Genomic DNA, 25,944 nt, shown 5'->3' on the forward strand with positions numbered 1-25,944 from the left:
AGCTATAAAAAAATAAAAAATAAAATGTCCAGCATGGCACTGTATAGGACGTACTCAGCAGCCTGGTTCTCCTGCTTTCCATAAGCCAAACAAGTACTTGACAAAACCACATGAGCGCCATGCTACCAGAAGTGAACACCTTGCTGGCCAAAGCGTCATATTTTTCCCCTCTCTTTCTCTAGGCAGATTAGAGGTGAGTGCCGCGGGTCTGGTGGAAACAGTGGCAGCCTGAATAACCAACCCTTTGGGGGAAGGATGTGTGGCGAGAAAATAAGAATCTCTTCTTGCCGACCTATACTTCCCTGTGAAATTGGCATTCACAGGGGGAAATGGTACAAGGATGCTGCCATAAGGAGGCTAAAGGGTCTGAAATGGCTGGTGTGAGAAACCTGAAGGTGTCTCACCCGCTAGTCCCCGGAGATCCGTCATCCAGGTGGCCAGGACACGACCATCACTATTGGATCCAGTTCCTGGGGGTGGACCAGTGCGGGAGGATCACCTGGATGGGGGTCTTCGGGGAGTGCAATTGGGACACCGAAGGGTGAGATGTGCTATCCCCTTCCTTATAACACCTTTTCCCCATCCTGCCAGGTAGGATACCTAGAAACTCAACTCACCCTCCCCATTTCCTGACAAACACTTTCTCACGGACAGTTCATCACGAGCAACAACGGAACACCAGAGCTGTATACCTGACATGTCCCAACGCAAGGGTCAGGCAGTCAGGCAATTACGGGTTATTACACACCTGACTTCCATCACACTTCCCCTCACATATAAAAGGCGGAGCACAAAAGCACACTTTGAGCAAGCCAAAACGCACGAGGAAGCAGCAATTCAGAGATGCCAGTTTAAATAGAGGAGAAAGGCGGCAAGACCAGAGAGGACAAGGAGGGAATTACCCTTGCCCTTTTCAACAAAGGACAGCGACTTTCAAGAAGCCTCCAGGAAAAGAAACAGAAGACCGTGAATTGCAGCTGCCGAACAGTGTAGTGTGTGTAAAGGTACACAATGTCCTCCTGCATTGATAGCCAAGGCGGAGAGAAGCGATTGCCACCGTGGTACTGTCCTTGACTCCGACAGCAAAGCGACGCCATTGAGTTCAGCAGAGCCGGTGAGTTGGAGAAACTGATAGACTGGACTGTGTTATGCTCAATGTTGCAAGAGGCAACATTGTTTGAAGAAAGAGAACTTGCATACTATTGAACTTTATGAAACTGAAATAGGTACCAGATACAGAGTGGTCCGGCGCCACGTGGGTGCTCACTTGAACGTCTGTTTGGTACCCCACTGTGCATGTAAAAAATTATTCAACTGTGAAATCGAAGTGGTCCTGCAGCGCGTTAAGTTGAATCCCATGCACATTCGCAAGTCTGAGATTGTCTGTAAACTGAAATTGATCTGAGCCCGGAAGAGGGTGACTAACTGTGGAAAAGGGGTCTGAGCCCGGAAGAAGGGGATCATGGGTGAAGAGTAACACCACAGAAAATATTGCTGTGGCAAATGTGAACCCGACTGAGGAATGTCTGCAAATGAAGTTGGTTTGAACCCGACAGAGAAGCTAATTGTGAAAATAGGATCCGAGCCTGGCCAAGGGGGATCCAAAGTGAAGAGTGAATCGCCCGACTTGAATATTTGAAAAGGATTCGTTGTTTCTGGTACATCAGGCCCTCCGAGGCAAGAGACTTTGAATAAAAGACTTGGACACAGAAGGACCTAATGTTGGTAAAAGGAACTGTGACCTTGTGCCGAAGAAGGCCAAGAGTGTCCTGTGCTAGAGTGACCTGCCTTGTCCTGTGCTAAAAACGTAGGGAAGAGAGGTCAACAGCATAAACATCCTGACATCATTTTGTGTACACTTATTTGTGAACATTATCCCACACTATTTGTAGCATAGCGGTAAGGATTGGCAATAGTTTTTTTTTTAGTATAGGTCCTTTTTATTTGACTAGACTCAACTAGGACTGTATTATTTGATGGTTGTAGCTTGCTCCCATCTTCGATTTGGGTTTAGATGGACATTTTTCACACCCTTGGTAAAGTTCAATAAACACTCTTGAACTGTGATCACTTGTGCCTGTCTTACTTTGATACCATGCCTTCCTTACTTTGGGTTGAATGGCATATTTTTCCCCAACTGCAGGACTCTCGTCCAAAATATCAGTAAAATCATACCCCTGAAGAGGGGTAGAGGGCGCCTTCAACCACAGGTTGTCAACTACCCTGTGAATCAGCTCCCTGAACTTCACGCTAGTGTGGGTATAGGGCTGTTTTTCTGTAACTCCAGGTCTGGAGAAGTATCCAGACCACTGGCATGTAAACCCTGAGCAAAAGCCAATAAAACCGTCCTGTCATCGAAATAGTCGATGCTGCTGGCTCCAATGTAAACAGGGGTCAGCCGTGTTCCTAACGGTCATCGTGTTCCTAGACTTCGCAAATGGAATACATGGAAATCGAAGAAACCCTATCTCAACAGTGGCACAAAGGAACCATCGACGAAAAACTTGAGGATAGACTTTAAAGCCGAAGCTTACGATGGCGAGGGTGCTTTCGGCACCGGGGGACGCTTGGGCAACCGAAAGATGGGGAGCCTTGGCCCTACGGCCTTCCGGCTACTTATTCCTGACGGAAGTAACACACAAAGATGCTTTTGATGCACACGATGGAGGTGCTGGCTTGGGGCAGGGAGCACAGAGTGCTGCTTTTGCCGCCAAAGCTTGCTGATGGGGGGCCAGAGCCTCACCTACAGCCGCTTGCATCTTAAGGAACATTGAGTGTAAAATACGTAAACTATGGCGGGGTAGGATGGGAGGGTCGATGAGGAATATGTGGGAGGAACATTCAACCGAATGTACGTTACAATTGGCAAGTAACTTGTTCTTCGAATGGATTGTGTCCTCCCACGTATTCCTCATCTTAGATAGGCTCCCAAAGCAGTATGTATTTGGAGGAGGGGGTACCAGAAAGTATTAATCATGGACTGTATGAAGGACAGCTTTGGCAAAGAGACCCCCTTGTGAAGTTGAATCTAGAGAATAATGCTTCACAAAAGCGTGCATAGAGAACCAGGTGGCCGCTGCACAAATGTCTTGCATCGGGACACCCCCCTGAGGAGCTGCCATGCCGCTGGTTGAATGAGCCCTCATCCCATCTGGAGGATCTTTTCCAGGCAACCTATAGCATTCAGTGATTGCCAGAATTATCCATCTGGACAATGTTTGTTTGGTTACTGCTAGATCCAATTTGTGTCCAGTATACCCCACAAAATGTTGATCACATTGCCTAATTTTAGCCAATCTGGAGATACAGAAACTGGGAGCCCTTTTAGGGTCCAATCTGTGTAACCTTTCTTCCTCCTTACTTGCATGAGGGGGGAGGATAAAAGGAAGGTAAAGTGATTTTTTGTGACAGGTGAAAGTCAGACTATTTTTGGCAAAAAAGAGGGTTTGACTCTAAGAGTAACCTTGTCCTTATCAAAACCGGCGTGAAAAGACTTACAGGGGGGCCTGAAACTCACTCACCCTGCAGGCTGATGTAATTGCCACTACAAGTATTGTCTTTAGAGTAAGGAGCCTTAACGGGCAAGAATGTAATGGCTCAAATGGAATACATGTGAGGAATTTTAAAACTACATTTAAATCCCATATGGGTACCTCAAAAGGGGTTGGAGGGTACCCATTTGTGAGTCCTTTTAGGTACGGAATAATCAAGGGCATTTTGAAGTAGGACACTTATTCTGAGGAGCGTGTAAAAATAGATAGCGTTGCTAAGTATCCTTTTATTGTACCAACTTGGAGCCCCAAATTGGTCAAGTGTAAAAGAAAGAAAGTACTGTAGGAGTATTACATAAGAATGGATCCACATTCTTATCCCTGCACTAGTTATTGAACTTGTTCCAACGACACCAGGACAGGGATTTTGTTGCTGGCCTTCTGGCCGAAAGCAAAATCTCTATTACGTCATCCCGGAGGTCCCAATCCTTATATTTCAGTCTCTCAGAAACCATGCGTGAAGGCTGAGTGTATTGACCTCTGGATGAAGAACCCGACGTTCCTCTTGCGAGAGAAGATCCTCTCTCTTTGTGGAAGACATATTGGAGGGCAGAATGACATGTCCAGAAGATCCAGTTACCACGTCCTGCTGGCCCAATCCAGGGCTATTAGGATCATGGATTTCCTGAACTTTTTCAACATCCCGATTACATGAGGAATCACAGGGACTGGAGGAAACGCGTATAGGAGTGGAAATTCCCAGTGCACTACGAACGCGTCCCCTAGATTTCCTCTTGGAGGAAATTTCCCTTGAGCAGTACCGTTCGCACTTCTTGTTGACACTGGTCACGAACAGATCCACTTGAGGGGTTCCCCAAAGGGCAAAGATCTCTTGAAGGACTTCCTGAGCTAGTTCCCACTCGTGAGAGACTGTGCTCTGCCTGCTCAGAGCGTCCGCCGCCGTGTTCTGCTCCCCGGCTAGGTGAACTGCCGCCAGAGAGATTCCTTCTTGCATTGCCCAGAACCAGAGCTGCATTGTCTCTCTGCACAGAGATAGTGACCCGACGCCTCCTCTCTTGTTGAGGTAGCGCATGGCCAATGTGTTGTCCGTAATTATCAGGACATGCTTTCCTATGACAGATGGCAGAAAGGCCTTCAGCTCTAGGCTGATTGCTCTCAGCTAAAAAATGACTGCTGTGTAGTTTGGACTCCAAACGAGACCAACTACCGCTGATGGACAGATAGTTGGCATGAGCTCCCCACCCTGTGAGTGAGGCATCCGTCACTACTGTTATCTCCGGCCATGGTTGCCAAAAGACTCCCTTCAGAATATTTTCCTTGCAGGCCCACCACAGAAGATCATGTGAGATTCTGGTCAGAATCTGAAGACGGTCCGACATCTTTCCTGAAAATTGGGACCGTTGAGTTTGTCGAGCCAATTGAAGGGATCTCATCCTAAGGCGGGCCTCTGGCACCAGAAAAAATGCAGGATGCCATGAGGCCGAGCAACCTTAAGAAGTCGAAGGCCGGAAGACAATGGGCATTCTGAAATTTTGTTACCATCTGAAGAATGTCTCCAGCCCCCACCTTTGGGGAGGTGGGGGGCTTCCTCAAGGCTGTGTCTAGTACAGCTCCGATGTACTGGAACTTCTGCGAAGGTGTCATATGGGACTTCTTGTAATTGAGGGAGAATCCCAGTCTGAAGAAAGTGGCAGGTAACATTGAGATTTGTTCGTAAGAACGCACCCTGATCAGCCAATTGTCCAGATAGGGGACAATGTGAATCTGCCCGCCCCCCCCCCCTTCCCTCCTGAGACTCGCTGTCACCACCGCCATCAGTTCGGTGAAAACCCTCAGGTAGAGGTCAACCCGAATGGCAGGACTCGAAACACGAAGTGCGAGCCGCCAACTGTGAACCTCAGGTATTTCCTGTGCTTGAGATGAATTGGCAAATCAAAATAAGCACCCTGAAAGTCCAATGACACCAACCAATCCTGGAGTTGGAGGGCCTGAAGGTTCTGAGAAAGTGAGTGACCATTTTGAACTTTTGAACTTGTCCTTCCTGAGGAACTTGTTCAAGTATCTCAAGTTCAATATGGGTCTCCTTCCTCTGTCCTTTTTGGAAATCAAAAAATGTGGGTAATACCAACCCTTGTTGCGCCTTCTCTAGCAGGGTCAAAATCTCCTGCACAAGGAGCCGATCTGGAACCTTCAAAGAGTGTTTCCCTGGTGGATTGTCCTGGGGCTTCTTTAGAAATGGAAGGCAGTAACCATGGGCTATTTGTGTCTAGAGCCCGATCATCGGAGTAATGTCTCGCCATTCTTCCAAATGCTGAGACAGTCTGCCCCCCCACTGGTGACGAGTGATTCAAGCCCTCGGAGTGGTTTTGAAGCGGCCGATGGAACATAGGCTGCTGCGTGAGCTGGCTTGGCACCTCGGCCTAGTCCACCACAAGGAACTCTCCTTTGGCCTCTGACTGGCCATTCCTCTCGCCCTTCCAAATGAGTAGAAGCGAAAATATCTACCCCTCCAAGGTTGTCAGCTAGCACGAAAAGGCTGAGGTTGCCAAACAGCGCCGCCTAATGATTTGGCGGCCCCCTTCAAGGTCTGCAACTTCTCAAGGCTATCGCCAGCCTTGTTGCCAAAAAGAGGAGACCCCTCAAAGGGCATGTTGAGAAGCTGAGCCAGCACATCGGGTACAAAACCTGACTTCCGCAACCACGCAAACCTGCGCATCACGGTGCTTGTAGCCATGGGGCTGCTGACGGTGTGCGCGGTGTCCAGTCATAGTTTTGAAGAAAAAAAAAAAAGATCGAATGTGCTTTTTTTCTAAACCAAAAGGACTGGAAAAAAAAAATGTTGAATGCTTTATTTATATACATTTTAGTTTAGTATGCATAAAATTATTATTTTTAAGAAAATGGGGGGGTTGGGGGGTACCCCCCCAAAAACTAAAAAAATAAAGCATTCAAAACTTTTTTTTCGCCACTTTTGGTGTCGAAAAAAAAAGGAATTCGATCCTTTGTATTTCAAACAAGTCACCTACAACCGGTGTGTCAGTGTCCAACCCAGACTGAAGGGACACACACATGGCTTCCTTGCCGTCCTTAATAGCCAGGAAGCCCTCCCTTTCTTCCTGCAACGCTCACCTGGTATCCATGGGGACATCACTCAGCCTGTTCTGACCTCTTACGACCTCAAACCCTTCCCTGGAGTCTACTCGACTGGAGACTGGGCCTGAAACACAGGATTGGTAGAGTTTAACTGCCTATTGTTTCTGTGTGCTTGAACCCCTTATTCCCCGGCGTCCAAACCTTCCATTTGATCCACAGCTCACCTTGTTATCTTGGAAAGTGTGCTCTACGTCCTGCTTTCAGCGCAGGGGCGCATTGATTGATGCGGGCTGATTGCTGCCTAGTTACTTCACTGGCAAAAGTACGACAGGTAAGTATAATGAGTCTTTTGAACAGTTCTCCAACTTTGTTCCTTTCCTTTCTTAGATGATGGCCGGCGTCCGGGGATGGCGACGTGCTGCTGAGATGAGTAGCGCTGAAGGTGAGTGAGAGCACAATGCGCGATGCAATCCTTTCGTATTTGTATTGAACTGAGTTCTTTTTCTGTGTCTTTTAGGTGCCGTGACTTTTTCAGCGTGGATGCCGGTTATGAAGAAGAAATGCAGTGAGTAAGTGCGGTATGCAGTGCCTTTAGATGTTTCCACGCTAACCTGGAGTGTCTTTTCCCTCTTGCAGATGGATGAGAAGTTCCGGAGACAGAGTTCCCCCAGAGCGGCTGGGATTCAGGTTAGCGTTTGAAGCTCGTGCAGTCTTTAAAAATAAGCGAAGATTTGCTGAATGTTTACTAATGCCTTTTTTCTGTTCTTTTCACTTTTCCTTAGGAAGCGGCGTGCCGGGATGGGAATGACACCACCGAAGATGCCCGCAGAACAGAAGGAGCGATGAATGATGGGCAGAGGCGCCGCAAGGTAAGGCTGTTCCTAACGGTGTTCTTGCAGGAGCTGAGTGCAGAAGAAAGATGCAGGCCTACTGGAGACCAATCCAAACACGGTGAGTGTCACGCTGCAGGTGCAGAAAACACAAAGCATGTTTCTCAGCCTGGGCGTGGCTTAAATTGTCTCTGGGTATCCCAGGTGTCTCTGGGCTGAACCACACCCAAAAGACTAGACTGCACATGCAGTTCTGAGAACCGAAATATGTGGGGGCATCCATCTTGTCCCCATCAATGCACTACAAGTCCAATCCCCAGTGTTATCCTATGGGAGTGAGCGAGTCTGGTGCCACAAGCGCCAAGTCTGACTCCAAGTGGGTCTTTGGAGGGATGGAGAGGCCCTTGAGGGCCATGTAGGTGATCGTGGCCTGGCTACAGCCTGACATCTTGGAGGGCTGGGGACATGAGGGGCAGGAATCACGACACTTACCCTTCAGAAATACGCTCTGCCGCCATAGCAATGCACTCAGTGTATGAAAATTTTGCAAGTGCACGCGTGGAGTTGGCCGATTTCAAAGCCAAACTCCCTGCAGAGAATACTTTTTGCGCCCATCCATGCGTTTATCGTCCCCATCAGGAGGGATGGTAGAGTACGCCGCCTTATTCGAGGTAGACGCAGCTGCCTGGACCACCAGACTCTCAGGAGTGGGGTGGATGGACAGGTAGCCGGGGTCGGTACTAAATGGGCGGTATTTCTTTGCAAGACTCTTGTCAACAGTTGGATTTGATTCCGGAGAATCCCAATTCCTTGCCACCCTTTTCTGAAGTGCCACATGGAAGGGTAACACTGGATCAGTGGCTGGACCCTTGTCCAGAATGTCTGTAAAATCATACTGATCGTAAGGTACCGGAGGTCTTGACCAACCTAAGAATGCTACAACTTTAGACATCAGTTGTCTGTATGCTCCCCACGTTCAGGCCTGCCAAATTCCAATTCAGGAGAAGTGTCAATGTCACTGGCATTGTGCAAAGACTCACACAGGTCCTGAATCCGACTCATCTGAAATGAGGCACTCAGGCACATTCTGAGTAACATATTGTAGCCCAAACATGGCACCCTCTTCGTCCTGGGCTTCATAGGGACCAACGGCGTAGAGTCCTTCTAAGGCATTGACGACCTCAACCTCTTCTCCTCCCCCTGAACCTCCCCCCCGTCGAGTGATTATTCGACTTTGTCCGAACGAGGCCTCGAGAACTCTACTAGGATCACGCTGTTTACCCGGCTCGAGGGCGTGCAGGTTTTTGGCCGAGAACACTCCTTCCCAGCTTCCACAGAAGGCTGGTTAGGAGGATGACTCTGCTTCTCAAAAATGTGAAGCATTTTCACACCAAAATCTTTCCACTGAGCAGGATTCTATTTCTTTGACGGGCATGTCACCCTTGCGGGGGAGTCGCCTGACGAAGACGTCGGGGAAGGAGACCAGCAGTGTCTACGCTGCAACCTCCTCGAAGGCGAATGGCGGGAACCGCTTCTAAACCAACACCGCTTGGCCTTCTTCCTCCGAGGAGAGTCATCTCGCGACTCATCAGTCAAAAGACCAGCCGGCCAGGACTTTGGAAACTCTGCCTACCTTAAGTTTCCCCTTTCGTTCCTTCAAGGCTTTACTAGTCATGGCCTGGCAGTTGGAACATGAAGGTGCATCGTGGCCCTCTTCGAGTCACCACAGGCAGATCCGATGCGGGTCGATGGACATTTTCGAACCGAGTCCTTACATTTTTTTAAATCAGACCGAGGAGTCGATGGAGTAGAAAACATCTTGGAAGGTTTTCAATAAATGCACAGAAATATACCAAATAAGTATGAGGCGAGCAGAGTTTCACATGAAACAAACACGTTTGCGCAAAAATGGAACTGATGCCAACGTGCTGTACATGCCATACATAACGTCTGATGGCATCACCCTCGATGGAGGCCTTCAAGGGACATGGAGCCGACACCATCGACGCAGGACGCCCTCTGCCGAAAAAGTTTTAAGAAGCAGCCGGAGCTGGACAACATATGTCAAAGATGAGGAATACGTTGGAGGACACAATCCATTCGAATGGCACATGCACAAGCGTTTCGCTTGGTCTTTGCCCATATTGGTTGTTTGGCCTTCTTCCTGCCTTCCAAGGTCAGGAAATCCGTTGGAAGTGTAACAGGACTCCTGCAGCCATACCTGCAGATCAGTGCTGGAGCCAAATATGCTGTGTAGAGCAGACAACTGAAGACCCATGGACGACTCCTGAAGATGCCTGTCGACCCTTCCTGAATTTGGCCCAGTGAAGCCCTGCTGGACTACCTGATATGAGGCGGCCCTCTGCGGTGCCTCAACCCTTGGACTGGTGGGACCAACCAACCAATCTCTATGCCTTTTCGGAATCCAGCCGTCCCGAGCCCATGGAATCATCCCTGGAACAAGTTGTGGACCGACCAGCTCTCCAATGTGATACCTCGACAGAAGTGTTGCTGTTCTGCATTTGCTTCCGGAAGTTCGGGGGTCGCCAGCTCGTGCTACTAGTCACCTTCCTGCCAAATGTCAGCTTCCCAGCATCACGGGATCCTGCACGGGGGGAGGCGGAGGGGGGGGTTGTTTACATCTTCGAATGCAATTGGAGAGACGCCTGCTGTCGTCTGTGTGCGTTGAGTCACTGGAACCTGCTTTCCTCCGACTGAGTGTGTCCTAAAGAGGCCTGCATCAGTGCCTGCTGCATTTCTTCATCGAAAAGGATTGCACTCCGCTCCTGGACCCTGACCTGAATTCACCTTGCACCCGCCGCTCCTGGGCATCTTCTACTGGATCCAACGGCAGAAAAACCTACCTCCAGCGATTCCCAGTCGATCTGCCTCGTCACTTGTGAAAATAAGAGTATGAGGGGTGGGGGTGAGTACTCTGAAATACAATCAGCTGCACTGGTCTCGTTCGCTGCTGTGACCTTTTCCGCTACTAAGATGTCCCAGATCTTAACCCACCAGAGTTTTAACAGCAGACCCATCTGAGGGCGAGTGTGATTTTCGCAGGTAGGAGGATAGGAGTGATTAGCTTAGCTGTGGCTCCAGTTTTTGGGTAACTCCCCGGGCATGTGGCCCCTAACAGTATTACCTCCAGTTCCAGAGGCAGGGCTACATGAGTAGTGGCCTCAATTGCCTCGATTATTACCTCCCAGAAAGATTGTGCTAGCAGGCAGTCCCACCACACGTGTAAGTAGGCACCACGCCTCCCGCATTTCGTTCAACACGTGCGGTCCAGCGACTACTCAAAGTGGTGCAGGCGTACTGGAGGAAAGTACCACTGGTATGTTAGTTTGAGGGCGCATTCTCGATTAGTCACGCATCTAGAGGTTGCTTTGTTCCTGGACCAAATAGCCACCCATGTTTGGTCTTCGTTGGGACGACCTCTGTCGGCTTCACAGAGTGCCATGTATTTAGGTCGGGTGGTCAGCATATCATCCTGCAGCAGATTACATAGCCTTCAGATGTTCCCTCCTTGTGAGCCCCTGCAGCGTGAGTTCTACAGAGTTAAGTTCCCGTGTAGCCCCATGCTTGATGAGTGAATGGGTAATCCATTGCTGTATTTGTGTGTAAATAAATCTGTCAAATTCCATTAGGGTGTACCTTTCTTTGCACCTTTCGAGGATAAGTGCCTAGCCATTCTCAAAAGAGATGTGAAACCTTGAGTAACCTTCCCCCAAATCCAGTTCCTAAAATTAGCCTGATTTAGACCTGGGGTAAAGTCTGGGTTCTGAAAGAATGGAGAGAGGGCTTATTCCCTTGGGGGGGTCCCTTTTCTTTTTAATGCCAAATTCCCAGAGAGGTTTTGGTTGAGGAGAGGTGGTTTGTCCAGCTTTTACGCACTGTGATGTGGCAGAGAGCTAGGGGTGGGGGCACGGGACAAAGTCTAAATTGTTGGGGGGTTTGGAGGAGTGCACCAAGAATGCCTATATTGCTGTGCTGCAGCATACTAGCTACAGAGAGTAGGGACTCGCATCCTATTAGGCATCACCCATCAGCACCTTACTTGGGATTCCAAACAAACTGGGAGACCTGACTTTCTAACTGGCAGAGTGATTGAAGGAGCTGAGCAAAGATACAGGTATCTGGGAAGCAGATTCATTTCACACACTGTGATCCTCCCCATGAGCGAGATCTCTTGGGGTGTCTGTCTCTTAAGGTCGGTTTCCAAGTCACCAAAGAGACAGGGAAAGTTAGCCGCATATAGGTCTTTTGGGTTAGCTACGATGTGGACCCCCAGGTATTTAGTTGACTTGGCACTCCATTCCAGTGGGAAAGCGCTTTGGAAGAGAATGTATCACTTCTACAGTTAACCACACCCCTAGGGCTCCCGATTAAGCGTAGTTAACTCGAAGCCTGCCACTTTTTCAAAGCATTCCATCTCCACCAGAGCCTTCGGTAAGGAGTACTGGCAGTTAGAGCATTATATCGTCCGCATGGAGAGATATTTTATAATGATTGCCTTTACTACCAGCCACTCAATGGAGGCGTTTTTGTGGATTCATTGGGCAAAAGTTTCCATGATTAGGGCAAAGATCAACGGGGAGAGCGGGCACCCTTGACTAGTTCCGCATGAGCAGTATGGGAGCCAAACATTTCTTGTTCACTCGTAGGACGGTTCTTGGGGAGCTATAGTTTGCAAAAAGCATTTTTAAAAACAGGGAGCCAAAATGAAACATTGAGAGCCAGATGCATAACAGCCCAATCTACCCTGTCGAAGGCTTTAGTTGCGTTTAATGTTAGTAAGACTAGTTCACGGTGTTCCGATTTTGCTACCGCCACTAAATTGAGGGCCCTCCGGATATTGTCCCTGGTGCTCCTTCTCAATATAAATCCTGTCTGGTTTGCATTAACAATTTTAGGGAGAGCATTTGCTAGTCTACTTGCCAGGACTTTAGAGTAAATGTTTGCATCAATGTTGAGCAATGTTGAGCAAGGAAATTGGCCAATACGATGTACACTCTCTAGGGTCTTTAACAGGTTTATGTAATAGGATGGTTGTGAATTGCTGTAAAGGAGTTAAAGAGCTCAGTCAGGGGACCCATGAGGAGAGCCTTGAAAGGTTTATAGAACTTGGGAGAGAATCCATCAGGCCAGGGGCTCTCGATTTTAACGATTTCATTACTGAGTCAACCTCCACTGTGGTAATTGGTGCTTTCAGAGTTTCCCCGTCTACCTCCGATATGCTTGGAAGGGAGGCTTCATTGATATAACGTTCTTGCTGGGCCAGAGAGCGGGGGTGGCAGACAGTCTCAATTAAGTGTGACGTAGCCAACTGTAACTTTGCTTCTTCTGCATATGGATATGCGCCCCTTGAGTCATTTAAGCTTATAATCTCGTTCCTTCACTGGGATTTTGCCAGTTTTCTCACCAGTGTTATGTTTGCTTTATTGCCCTTAGCATAATATCCTTGATTTGTTCGCAGCAGGGTTTGTGCGGTTTCCTCTGCATAGTGGGCCTCCAGTTTGTTTTGGGTGATCCGCAACGCTCAGGAAGCGTTTGGTGACCAGCCTTTCTTGGGTTTCTGTTCAGCTGCTGCTACTTTGCTCTCTAGCTGCTCTTTGGTTTACAATTGGAGTCTTTTATAGGCCACTGCATGAGCTATCAATTCACCCCTAATTACCGCTTTCATTGCCTATCTAGTGGCTGTCGATGTGAGCAAAGTAGGGTTTTCTTGTAAGTAATTAAGAATGGCTTTAGTTAGGTTATTCCAGAGTGTCATTGTTCAGCATCCGGTCGTAGTGATTACATCTGGGCCTCGGCAGGGGTCAGGGTCGAGGACCCAGGCTGTGAGGAATATTGGTGCGTGATCCGCGTTCACCTTAGTTCCAATAGACACTTCCTCCGTGTAAGGCAGGAGTTGGGGACTAGTTAGTAGCAGGTCAATGCGAGAGAAGGTGCGGTGCATGTGTGAGAAAAATGAAAGTCTTTTGTCTCGGGTATAGGACCCTCCACGAGTCTACCACTCCCATGGATTTAAAAATAAGAAACAGGCTCATGGAAATTTTAAAGTCTCTCAGAGCCGGTTGATGGTGTCCCAGACCCCCATGCTGATAAATCCCATCGAAGTCTCCCCCCATGATCACTTGACCCACTAGGAAGGTAATTAAGTTAGACTCCAAGTCTGCTATGAAGGACTGCTGTCTTTCGTTAGGGGCATATACTGAGACCAGAGTGTAACAGGCTGTAGAGCTTACATTTGACGCCCATGTATCACCCCTCAGGACCATGTAGTACTTCCAGTTCTGTGAATGGGACTCACAAGTAGGATTGCCACCCCCCAAACCCCCTCCTTTTTTTAGATCTGCTAGTCAGGTATTGTTTCGGGAAAACTCTGCAGCGTTAACGTGGGAAGTCTGCCTCAATCAGGTGAGTTTCTTGAAGGAATACCACAGAGCTCTTCAAGTCACTTACACGTTGTAGTGCAGATCTGCGTTTGTTAGGAGAGTTAAGGCCTTGTATATTGAGGGTTTAAAACCTCAGCTTCTGGTGTGGGGTGGCAGGGCATCCCGTAGATCTGTCAAGCCATTCGGGATGGCAGAGTCAGAGTGGTGTTCAGATCCCATCTGGTTCCTTTATCCATGCCTGTTGGTGAAGCAACCGGGTTCTTTAACTTTTGTAAACAAACATAACTGAACTGAGAAAACAAAACTGGGCCACTCATTGGCTGCACTGTTCTAGGCTGGCATATGCTGTGTGGAGCCCGGGAACTTTTGGTACCTCCTCCAACTCTCTACGGGTGAGCCATTTTCACAGAGATTTGGTGCTAGATCCTTATCCTCTGTAGGTGCCTCCCTCTGGAACAGTCTAGCTGCCTCTCTTAGTCTTGAGCCGGACCTCCTTAAGAGGCGGAAACTAAAAACATTCCTCTGCTCTTCCTCTCTCCCTAACCCCTGCTAACCTCCTTCCTCCTGTCTCCCGATTTCCCTCCTTCGTTCTCACCCCCAACCTCTTCAGTCAGCTGACTGGTCAACTGGTGCACCTACAGAGCCTCATAGGTCCCAGGGTTCCCCACAAGTCCTTCACTTCCCTCCGGGCCTGCGCACTCTGCCTTGCACTACTGCACTCGGAACACATTCCATGAGAGTGGCACCCACTCTGCACTTAATCCTGGCTCCTGCTGGACTGGACACACTTGCACCCCGCCCCCCACCTGCTCCTTCGCACTTATGTCTGTGCACTTGCACAACCTTGAATGTACTAGGCATAGCATGTCTGTCATGTCCTCTTTCTCCCCTCCCTAGCTGGCTGTGCCTGCATGCATGCATGCATGGGTGCATTGTTTAACAACCTTTCGTCTTGTACGTTTTCCCCCCTATGCTATTTATTGCTGTTAGATCATTCAGAATCTTCAAGGCATAAGAATGACTATGATATTCCCTTTTTCCCCTTCCCGCCTTGAAGCACTTCAATTGTGTATAAGTGCTGTACAAAAACAATTACAATTATAGGGAGCCGAGTTTGGTGCTTCATGGATGTGTGCGGGCAATATGTCTTTAGGAGCTTCTGCGAGTATGGGTCATGTCTGTTGAGCAGAGCTTCCAGTTTTCTGACCCTGCGATACCCTCGACCATTGTTAGGGAGAAATCTCAGAAATGCGCTAATTCCCTCTGCGTTTATTTTGGTTGTTGAGTCCGACAACCTATATAGGCATCTTTTACATTGTGTGTCACAGCACCTTCAGTGTAGTGACACAGGGAAGTCTTTCAGATTTCCCAAAGGTTTAAATACCCTCTTTTGGATAAACTACTGTTTCCAAGAGCAGTGAAGTGAAGAACAAGTTACTCTCTTAACTGGTAACTTTCTTTCGATGGGATGGTCCGACGACGTATTCCATATCTATGACAGGTAATCACCACAGCTGCGCTGCTTCGGAAAATATTCAGCGTCTGCGTCGAGGACGTCGATACGCTGTCCTCGAGGGCGTCCATCGAGCCGACGTCACCGGATGTTCTAAGTAGGACGCACAACGCCTGTAGCCTCAGTTGTAGTTTTTTCCCCAGAACATGTGGCACCAATCTTCTGCTAGTATGACCAGAGAAAGCCTTGCGGAAACGTAAGCTGCAATCGCATAACAAATTCTGTAGCGGGGCAGGTAGGGAGGGAGCGATATGGAATATGTCGTCGGACCATCCCATCGAAAGAACGTTACCAAGTAAGAGAGTAACACCCCTCTGCAAGGCAGTAGAGGCAGCCGTACCCCTAGTAGAATGGGCCCACAAGCCTACCGGAGGGTCCTTGCCCGCCAAGCGGTAACATTCAGAAATTGCCAAGATAATCCATCTAGACAAAGTCTGCTTAGTAACAGCTTGTCCCAGCTTGTCCCAAACGCCTTCCCGCGTAACCAATAAAGAGCTGATCGTCCACTCTGACCCGGGACATGCGTGAGAAAACTTAAAGCTCTCCTAGGATCCAACCTATGGAGCCTCTCCTCGTCCTTACCAGGATGCGGAGGAGGATAGAATGCCGGAAGAATGACCTTCTAGCTTAAATGAAATTCTGATAAAACTTTCGGAAGAAACGAAGGACGGACTCTAAGGACAACCCTGTCCTTATGAAACACTGAAGGGTGGCTTAACAGAAAGTGCCTGCAACTCACTCTGCGAGCGGAAGTAACCACAACTAAAAATACAGTTTTAAGGGTTGACCGTCTCAAAGGACAGGAATGTAAAGGCTCAAATGGAGCACCCATTAGGAATTTTAGAACAAGGTTCAAATCCCAACTGGTCACCTGGAAAGGTGACGGTGGAAACACATTAGTGAGCCCTTTTAAAAACAGAAATTAAAGGAATTTTGAAATAAGAACACTCCTCAGAGGAGTGCTTAAATATGGACAGTGCCGCCTGGTAACCTTTAATGGTACCCACTTGCAGGCCCTTGTGGGATAAAGAAAGCAAAAAAGACAGAACCACAGGAATGTCACATGAAAAAGGAGCCACATTCTTAACCCTGCACCAGTCGCAGAACTTTCTCCAACGGCAACGATACAGGGACTTTGTTGCCGGCCGTCTGGCCGAAAGCAACACCTCCATCACATCTTCAGGGAGGTCCCAATCTTTATACCTCAACCTTTCAGAAGACAAGCGTGAAGGTTGAGGGATCTTACCTCTCGATGGAGAACCTGACCCTCTGCCCGTGAGAGCAGATCTCGGTAGGGAAGACGACGTGGAGGGCAGATGTACAAGTAGAGAAGGTCCGGGTACCATGTTCTCCGGGCCCGTGCCGGAGCAATGAGGATCATCCGGGAACCGAACCTCCATAACCTCTGCAGCACTTGCGGGATGACGGGGACTGGAGGAAACACGTACAGCAGTGGGAAGGGCCACTCCACCACGAACGCGTCCCCCATGGCTCCCTCTTGGAGGAAATTCCCGCGAGCAGAACCTTTCGCACTTCCGGTTGACACTGGAAGCAAAGAGATCCACTTGTGGGGTCCCCCAAAGGGGGACCCCCAAAGAATCTCCTGAGCCAGCTCCCACTCGTGAGAGATCGTGCTCTGCCTGCTCAGAGCGTCCGCCGTCTCATTTTCGTCTCCGGTCAGATCAACTGCCGAGATCGAAATTTCCTGCTGGATGGCCCAGAACCATAGCTGCATCACCTCCCTGCACAGAGGAAGTGACCCCCCCCCCTTTTTGTTGAGGTAGTACATGGCCACTGTGTTGTCCGTCAGAATCGGGACATTCTTCCCTCGCACAGTCGGCAGAAAAGCCTTCAGGGCAAGCCTGACGGCTCTCAACTCCAACAGATTGATATGGAGTCTGTACTCCGACGGAGAACCAACGACAGCTGTCAACTCGTTGGCACAAGGTCCCCATCCTGTAAGGGATGCGTCCGTCACGATAGTCACCTCTAGCCAAAATGGAGCCCCCTTCATCAGATTGCCTTTGACGGCCCACCACAGAAGGTCCTGGGCGACGGAGTGCAGCACCTGAACGGGTTCCAACATCCTGCCGGAGGATTGTGACCACTGCATCTTGAGTGCCCATTGCAGAGATCTCATCCGCAACCTGGCCTCTGGCACCAGAAGAATGCAGGATGCCATGAGGCTGAGCAACCTCAAGAACTCGAACGCTGGGACACTCTGGGCATGTTGAAACCTATTCACCATCTGCTGAATGTGATGAGCCCTCACCTGGGAGGGAAACACTGCCCCAGGGATGTGTCTAGCACCGCTCCGAGTACTGGAGCCGCTGTGTTGGCGTCAAGTGGGACTTCAAGTTGAGGGAGAAGCCCAGCTTGTGAAGGGAGCGTCAGGTGATGGACAGATTATCCAAGACTTGCTCAGGAGAGCGTGCCCTGATCAACCAATCATCCAGGTAGGGGTAGATGTGAATCCCCCCTTTCCTGAGATACGCTGCCACTACGACCATGAGCTTGGTGAAAACCCTTGGGGCGGAGGTCAATCCGAACGGCAGGACCCGAAACTGAAAGTGCGAGTCGCCAACCGCAAACCTCAGGTACTTCTTGTGCTTGGGATGGATCGGCACATGAAAGTAAGCATCCTTGAGGTCGAGAGACACCAACCAGTCCCGAAGTTGAAGGGCCTGGAGGACTTGAGAAAGAGTAACCATCTTGAACTTGTCCTTCCTGAGGAGCTTGTTCAAAGCGTGCAAGTCCATGATGGGTCTCAATCCTCAGTCTTTCTTTGAAATCAAAAAATAAGGGTAATACCATCCCTTGTTCCTCTCCGCTACAGGCACCAGTTATATGGCACCTCTCTCCAGCAGGGCTTGTATTTCCTGCGCAAGGAGCGGATCCGGACTCTTCAAAGATCTGAAGTAATGGCACGCCATTCTACAAGATGCTGCGCTAGCCTTCCCCCAACTGGTTAACCATCGGACATGGCCTCTTGACTGAGCTGAAGCGGCTGCAGCAATGCCTGAGGGCAAAGAGGCAACTGCCCGAGCGGCCTTGGCACCTCGAGTACCTTGCTTTCCACCTCTGGTACTCCTACGGTGGCCCCTTTGACTTGCAGCTCCTCTCGATCTACTAAAGGATGAGTAATATCGAAAGGAACCTCCCCTCCATTGCTGTCCCCTAGGACGAAAAGGAGGAGGTTGGAGAACTGCAGCGCTCAACGACGTTGCTGCAGCTTTGGAGGTCTGCAACCTCTCAAAGCTCTCGTCAGCCTTGCTGCCAAAAAGATGTTCACCATCAAAGGGCATGTCGAGGAGCCGGCTTTGCACATCAGGAGCAAACCCCAACTTCCTCAACCATGCAAATCTGCGTATTACGGTGCTCGCCGCCATGGACCGGCTGACGCAATTTGCCATGTCCAGACCCGACCGAACGGATTCACACATGGCATCCTTGCCATCCTGAGCAAGAGCAAGAAAGCCATCCTGTTCCGCCCCTTCGGCAATACGTTCAGCCGCCAAAGAGACAGTTCCACAGAGTATGAGTGAAACGTGCAAAGGCACACACAGTTGGCTGCCTGTAAAGCCATACCCCCTGAAGAAAACACTTTCTTCGCCCAGCCATCAAAACGCTTGTCCTCCCCATCAGGAGGGATGGTGGGGTACGACGCCTGTTTTGCCGGGGCCGTACCCGCCTGCACCACCAAACTCTCCGCAGTGGGGTTCATAGTCAAGTAGCTGGGGTCGCTACTGGCTGGACGATATTTCTGCGGCAAGGACTTGCTCACTGCCGGGAGACTCTCTGGAGCAGTCCAAGCCGCTGCCACCCTTCTTTGCAAGGCCATATGGAATGGCAGTAGCGGGTCAGTTGGGGGACCTTGTTCAAGGATATCCGTCAGGTCATCCTGCAGAAAATCCACTGGTGGCGCAGACCACCACAAATATTCTGTTACCCTCGACATAAGGCGCAGGTACGAGGACGCGGCGTGGGTGCCGGGCTCAGGCCTACTGAAGTCCACCTCTGGAGAGGTGTCCAAACCACTGGCGTCGTGCAACAACTGACGCAGGTCTTCAAGCTGGCTATGACCAGACAAAATCTCGTCGGGTATCTCAGCAGGAACAAAACCACCTTCCTCAGACCCTTCCTCCACCTCAGAAATATAATCCATAGGTTGGAATGGGGGCACAGAAAAAGGGGCAAAGACATTTTTAGACTTGTCCAGAGCCTTTCTAGGGCGCTCCACCGTGCCACGGGGAACCTGCGACAAAGCAGCCTCGAAAGGCGTTTATGGAATCGGCGTCGATGTCGAGCGTGGCGTTGACTGCTTCGACAGTCCTCGAGGGCAGAGCCTCGAGCGTGTCCTTCAACAACCTGGGCGCAGATGGTGTTGACGGCTTCCTCGGAGGCGGAGCCTCGAGAGAGTCCCTCGACGAACTCGGCGCCGAAGGCGTCGATGTCTTAGTCTTCGAAGACCTCACAGGCTCCGACGGTCTCGAGGACCAGGACCTGGATCGGGCAGGTCTAGAGCGATCCGCCTTGTCTGATCGAGACCTTAAAAGGTGCTCAACGATTGCGCCGACCACCAAAGCCCAAAGGCGTGCGGGTGGTGGCTCTAGCGCGTTCACGGCCGGCGTCCATCGACGGCGCGGACGGAACAGAGCCCTGCGACTGAAAAATTGGTATCATCTCCTGCCGAAATTAATCCCATTCCGCAGGAGTGGAATGCTTGTTGGGACAAGCGACCTGTCGATGAGCAGAGTCCTCGGACGGGGAGGCGACCGGTGACATCGTCTCCGTGAGTGCCTAGAAGAGGCAGAGGAATGGCGGGACCTACTCCGGGACCGAGACCCCCCCAACCCCCCCCCCCCCCAAGACCGACGACGATGCAGAGAGTCGCCCCTCGAATCGTCAGTCGAAAGCCTAGCGGATCTCGACTTCCGAGGCTTGGCCACCTTACCAACAGAAAGCAGCTTCTTACGCTCCCGCAAGGCCTTCGACCTAAGCGACTGGCAGTCTACACAATCATCCGTGTCATGGCCCTCACCGAGGCACCAGAGGCAGGCGTCGTGCAAGTCAGTCAACGACATCTTGGACCCGCAATCCCGACACTTCTTTAAACCCGGCCGCGGGGTGGAAGAAGCCGAAGACGACATGGAAATCTTCACAACAAACAGGTTTGAAGAACTGAAAGAACAGAACTCAGAAGAACCGAGGCACGCCTAGATCTCCGAAGCGAACGCGTTTGCGGAAAAAATGGAACTGAGGCTACGGGCGTCATGCGTCCTACTTATAACATCCGGTGACGTCGGCTCGACGGAGGCCCTCGAGGACAGCGTATCGACGTCATCGACGCAGGAGCCGAAGATTTTCCGAAGCAGCACAGCTATGGTGATTACCGGTCATAGATATGGAATACGTCGGAGGACCCAATCCCCTCGAAATTGACTCTACTTACGTTTGTAACTTTATAGACCCAGCACACACATCTTACAATAGGGTGCTGGAGGGGTTACTTAGTATCCCCTTTGTCTAGCTTCTCATGTAACAATTTTATGTTACCCTTCCCTCACAGAATGGTTGGTGGCAGTGGTTTACTTTTAACTACCGTGGGATGCATTTACCGCGGGCTGCGTTCGCAGTTGCAGTAAAGCATCCAAGGGTGCCATTTCTGTCAAAATGGCCCGTCTTTTTTTCACTATTTCTTTGTGGAAAGGTCCTTCTTAAGATTTACTCTGCGCGCAAACCCGGTTTGGTCCCTTTGTTCGCTTTGCCTTTGGCGGGATTCACGAGTGAAGCCTGTGTCTGGCTCCAGGGTGTCTGGTGGGGGCAGGAAGTGTGGGAGGTGCTCAAAACTCCCTGTGATTAGTCTCCTAGGAGACCCAGATGCACCCTGTGAGGATTGGCAGGCTGACTGTCCGGCAAGGACATTCTAAATATTACATATCAGTTCTTCTGTACACACAGATAGAGCTCGGGAAACCAGATTGTGAAAAACAGGATTTTATTGTTGAAACAGACCATGGAGCCATGTGGACCATAATTAATGTCAGAATTCATCTTTTCAATATCCTTGGACATGTTAATGTTAAAGGTCATTTGTACCGCGCACTATCACCACCAGAGTGGTCCCCTGGCGCTCTGGCGGCTCTGAAAGAGGGGGGGGGGATGGTGGGTTAGTGGGTGGAGGCTGGAAAAGTGCAAGACTGCAGTGATGTGCTGTTGGCAGCCTCAGCCCGGTGGTTCCGTCGGCTGGGCCTGGGGTGTATGCGGCCGGTAGTCGTCGTGTGCTGGTGTGCGAGTATGTCTTTTTTTGTTTTGTTGTTGCAGTGTAGTGAAGTTTGTGCGGTTTGCTGCGCTAGAGGTTTGTGGTTGTGTTTGGTTTGGAGTTTGAGAGGTGTATGCAGAGAAGGAAATTGTTAATGGTATTCGTTAGTCATCTCTATCCTGGACTGAACCGGTTGGGCTCGTGTAATCTTACCCGACGGGATGCTTGTACACCCTGAGCCTCAGGAGGTACGTGCCCGATTTTCCATTCGAGGCCGTTTGAGGATCTAGCTGTCCCCTCCGCCCGCTCCCTTAATAAACCTTGCATGCTCCTCCCCCCCTCCACATGACTAGCACCGCTGCTAGTGTCCATACACCCGTTGTGTGGTGATTGGTGGTATCTTGTCTGTTCCACAGCCTCGTGGGACCTAGTTGTGGCTGTAAGGGCGGTGGGGGATGGTAAGGGTTGGCTGGAGTAGTTGTATCCGTTTCTCTGGGTCTCGCGGGTGGACCCCTGTGTCCAGCGTCAGCCCTGCTGGTGCCCAGGGTACTTCTGTCGGTTCTAGCGGTTTGTCACTGTCCTTTTTTGATGATTTGTTTGTCTTATTGTTGTTTCGGTTTTAGTCTCCGGTGTTGAAGAGGTAGGTTTTTAGTAATTTTCTGAATTTAAGGTGGTCTTTGGTGTTCCTTATTAATTTTGGGATGATGTTCCAGGTTTTCGCGGCCAAGTGGTAGAAAGCGGTGCCTCCGAGTTTCTTCTTGATGTAAGGTTTTTGTTCCAGTCGGATTTCGTTGGTTGACCCGAGTGGTCTCGTTGGCTTGTAGATTGTTATTTTTTTTTTAGGAATTCAGCTCCTTGTCCGCTGATTGCCCTGTGCGTTATGCACATTGTTTTGAAGATGATACGCTGTTTTACTGGGAGCCAGTGTAGTGTTTTTAGGGCCGGGGTGATGTGGTCTCTTCTGGATAGTTTGAAAAGTAGTCTGGCTGCAGTGTTTTGGATCCGTTGTAGCTTCTTCAGTAGGTATTCCGGTATACAATTGAGTTGGTCATATCTATTATGAGTTGCTAACGTTAGTCTTGAATGAGATGGTTGATTTAATATTGTTTACGATACCGTGTAGAGCCATGAACTCAAGAATCGATGAGATCAAATGGATTGAATATAAGGATGATGAATGTAAATGGTGTCCACTAATGTTGAACATCTATTAGTTCAATTAAGTGAACTCTGGAACATAAAAGCATGATTGTTAATTGTTATCAAAAATGACAAATTGTTCTATTCTTATTTTAATTTCTTTGTAGAAAATGATTGTACGCCCCTGATGAAGAGTTTACTCTTCAAGCGTTGGGCCATATGAAAAATAAATTCTTGATTGAATTAATGATTGAATGGTCACTTGAATGATACCTTTTGATACACAACTTTTTCATTGATAAGAGTTGAAAACTAGAACATCACTAAAAGTCACAAATATATTACAAATAGGCAATTTGTGTCCTTCACAGGATCATTGCGCCACCTCAAAAAAGTTTGGCTTTTCTTAAGCCATAGACAGCGAGCAGGGGACGGGAGTTCCCCAATAGGGAACATTCTGCTCTCTTTGTTCTATATACAACCCATATGCCAGGGTTGTTTTCTCCCCTGCACCTAGAACTGCAATATCTGTTCTTTTTTACTTTTGAATTAAATTCTCTGGTTTAAATACAAACTTAATGAAACACTAGTACCCACTAATTCAGGAGTGCTCGGTGTCAACACTGTTTGCTCCATATATTAGTTGCAATTCAACTATGTCTCCCTCTCCACCGGCAACAACTGCGAATGCCAGATGGGTCCCTGGCTCCTCCCCTCTCACCACGCTGTGTCCTCCCTTGGCGGGCAAATCAGTTATTCCCCTCTGGGGCCTGGCTCAGGTTCACTTGCCCCTGGAATCACTTACTTGGTAGACTGCAATGGAGCAGGGACAGCCTCATGCTTGGGTGTTCTCAGCACAAGTGGCTCTTCAGCTTCCCCTGCACATCGGAGGGAAGGAGATTGTGGGGACAAGCTGCTGGATGTGAACGTGATTCAGCCGTGACCCCCCCCCCTTCTCCCCTGTGGATATGGCAGCGACTACTGGTTAGGCTCTGGGCTCTTCCCCTTCTGGATGCGCCGTGTCAGAGTCTACCCTCAGCCAGTTGTTCAGAGTCTCTTCCGTTTTAGTACCTGGGACGGCTTCTCTTTACCTCCCGAGTTCACTTCCTTGTAAGCATGCTGTGGATACGGAGGCCGCGCCGTTTTCCGTTCTTATATTTGTGCTTTCCCTGTGCCGGTGTTGAGGTGGCGTTTGCCTTCACCCCCTGTCTTCTGGGGCCCATGCCACCTTACGTAGTTCCGCTGCAGGTGGCTGCCACTTTGCGTGTACATAGGTTACCTTTTGCATTCAAATTATCTCTTCGCCGCTTGCTCCAGACGCCCCCTGTCCATTCTGCATTCGGTTCCACTACTTTTTATGGTGGCGTCAGCTCCCTTGTTACTGCCATACGTGGGTTTCCACGCACCTCCATAGAGTATTTTTGTACTCATCTGTCTAAGCAGAATTATTGTGTGCTTCACTCTGTGGCCGTAGCATTTCGGTTCTGGACTGCCCTTACGGTTGGGACAAAGACTGACATGCAAATGGCTATTTCTACTCTGAAGGTTGAAGTGAGCTAAAATGTGGTTGTAGACCCCAGTGAGTGGAAAAAAATCCATAGAACGGGGTGTTTGACCAATGTTCGTTCTCAGTAGAGGGGCTCCCACACTACTGTGCGGACCCCTGACCACACTCACTCCTGAGACTAGGCCTTGTTCATTCTCTATACGTACCTTGTTTGGGTTTGACTAACCTCTCAGAGTTCCCCTGTTCACTATAACTGGGGTGGCCTCCTGAAATTTGCCCACCAGGCCAAATTTTAGAAATCCATCTCAACACAGAACATCTACACCAAGATGACATTGTGTTAACCACAATTCAGATCTCGCATGAATCATTAGGAGAAAAAATGACGATGCTGATTTGTGCAAGCTAAAATATTATCTGACAACTTAACTGGAATGTTATGGCACAAGTGACATCACCTACATAACACCTTTACAACACGTCAGTAATTTGAAATTAAAAAGCACTTACCATGTACAACATTTTCAATAGCAGAAATTTCCATTGGTGATGCGGTTAAACGGGAATCATTAGTGTTGACAGAAACTAGAATGCCACTGTTTTGCTGTATGCTCGAATATGGACTTTGGTTAAGGATGTGTTGGTTGTCACACTGTTCAGAATAGTCTGAAGGCTGAAAAGAAATATTGCATTATTTATAATATTCAATAGCTGCAAAGAAATCCGACAACATGGAGGATATGATTTTTTTTTTGGGATGCTTTTAACTCCATTAACATCTAAGGAACCCCCAAATTATTGGTTTTGTTTTGAACCTGTGCTGACTGTTGAAGGCATATCTAGCCATTCTATTCAACTTATCTTGCTTAGTTCAACTATGTTTGGGTCACCGATCGGTCTCTATGGCGATCAGTGTAGTTGGAAGTCTTTCAAACTTTAAGAAATTACGGGATTGTTTTACACTGCAAAATTCACCTTACCATGTGGTGAAGTAGGGGTAATTTGAATCACCATCTTTTGTTTTAAGTAATATTTCTGTTACTTGCATGATGTGTGCAGGACGTGTTGGTGGTAGCGGATATTTTTAGAGCATGTTTTTTTTACATTTCTCATGCACACCTTTGCATTTTACTGCATGCTAGGAACAATGAACACATTACTTATCTCTCAGAAATGTTCTTTCTCATGGGTGTTTCTGCCACAGATTCCTCATCTTTGATATCTATCTCCCAGCTTGGGGCACAGCGCAGCTCGGCGTCTGCTCTACGCCGACGTGCCGACCAGGATGTCGGAGTCAGTATATATAGAGGTGCCACGCCCCTAGACCTTCATTCCACCCTTTTCCCCTAGCACTTTGATGCTGAGTAATTGCAGAACCAAGTTGTACTAGCCATCTGCCAAGTGGGGGGGGGGGGGGGGGCAGAGATGAAGGGCAATGAGGAATCCGTGGGAGGAACATCCATCAGAAAGAACTTTACTGAGAGGTAAGGAGCAAGTTACTTACCTGTAACTATTGTTCTCCAGCATGGGTCTGGCATGGATTCACACGCTCCTGAATATTCCCCCATCGTCGGGCCTGGCATCCTCAGAAAAAGAAAAAACAGTCACTTTCACACTGTCTTTCTCCTATATACCAATCACTGAGCTCTGGGTCACACTGGCCCCAGCAAATGACTGCCCTCTCCC

General features: G+C 49.2%; 1 protein-coding gene across 4 annotated transcripts in view; it reads right to left on the bottom strand.

Moving 5' to 3' along the window:
- The window catches only part of CEP295 (centrosomal protein 295), a 721,329-nt gene that overhangs the window by 201,284 nt on the left and 494,101 nt on the right, over nt 1-25,944 (bottom strand). For all 4 annotated transcript variants that reach the window (XM_069639287.1, XM_069639289.1, XM_069639288.1 and 1 more), the window contains one exon: nt 24,769-24,931. In XM_069639287.1, the coding sequence (XP_069495388.1) occupies nt 24,769-24,931 (163 nt within the window). The remainder of the gene's footprint in view (nt 1-24,768; nt 24,932-25,944) is intronic.

Source organism: Ambystoma mexicanum, chromosome 7q (assembly GCF_040938575.1).
Source record: "Ambystoma mexicanum isolate Mex_15411 chromosome 7q, UKY_AmexF1_1, whole genome shotgun sequence".
Taxonomy (NCBI): Eukaryota; Metazoa; Chordata; class Amphibia; order Caudata; family Ambystomatidae; genus Ambystoma; species Ambystoma mexicanum.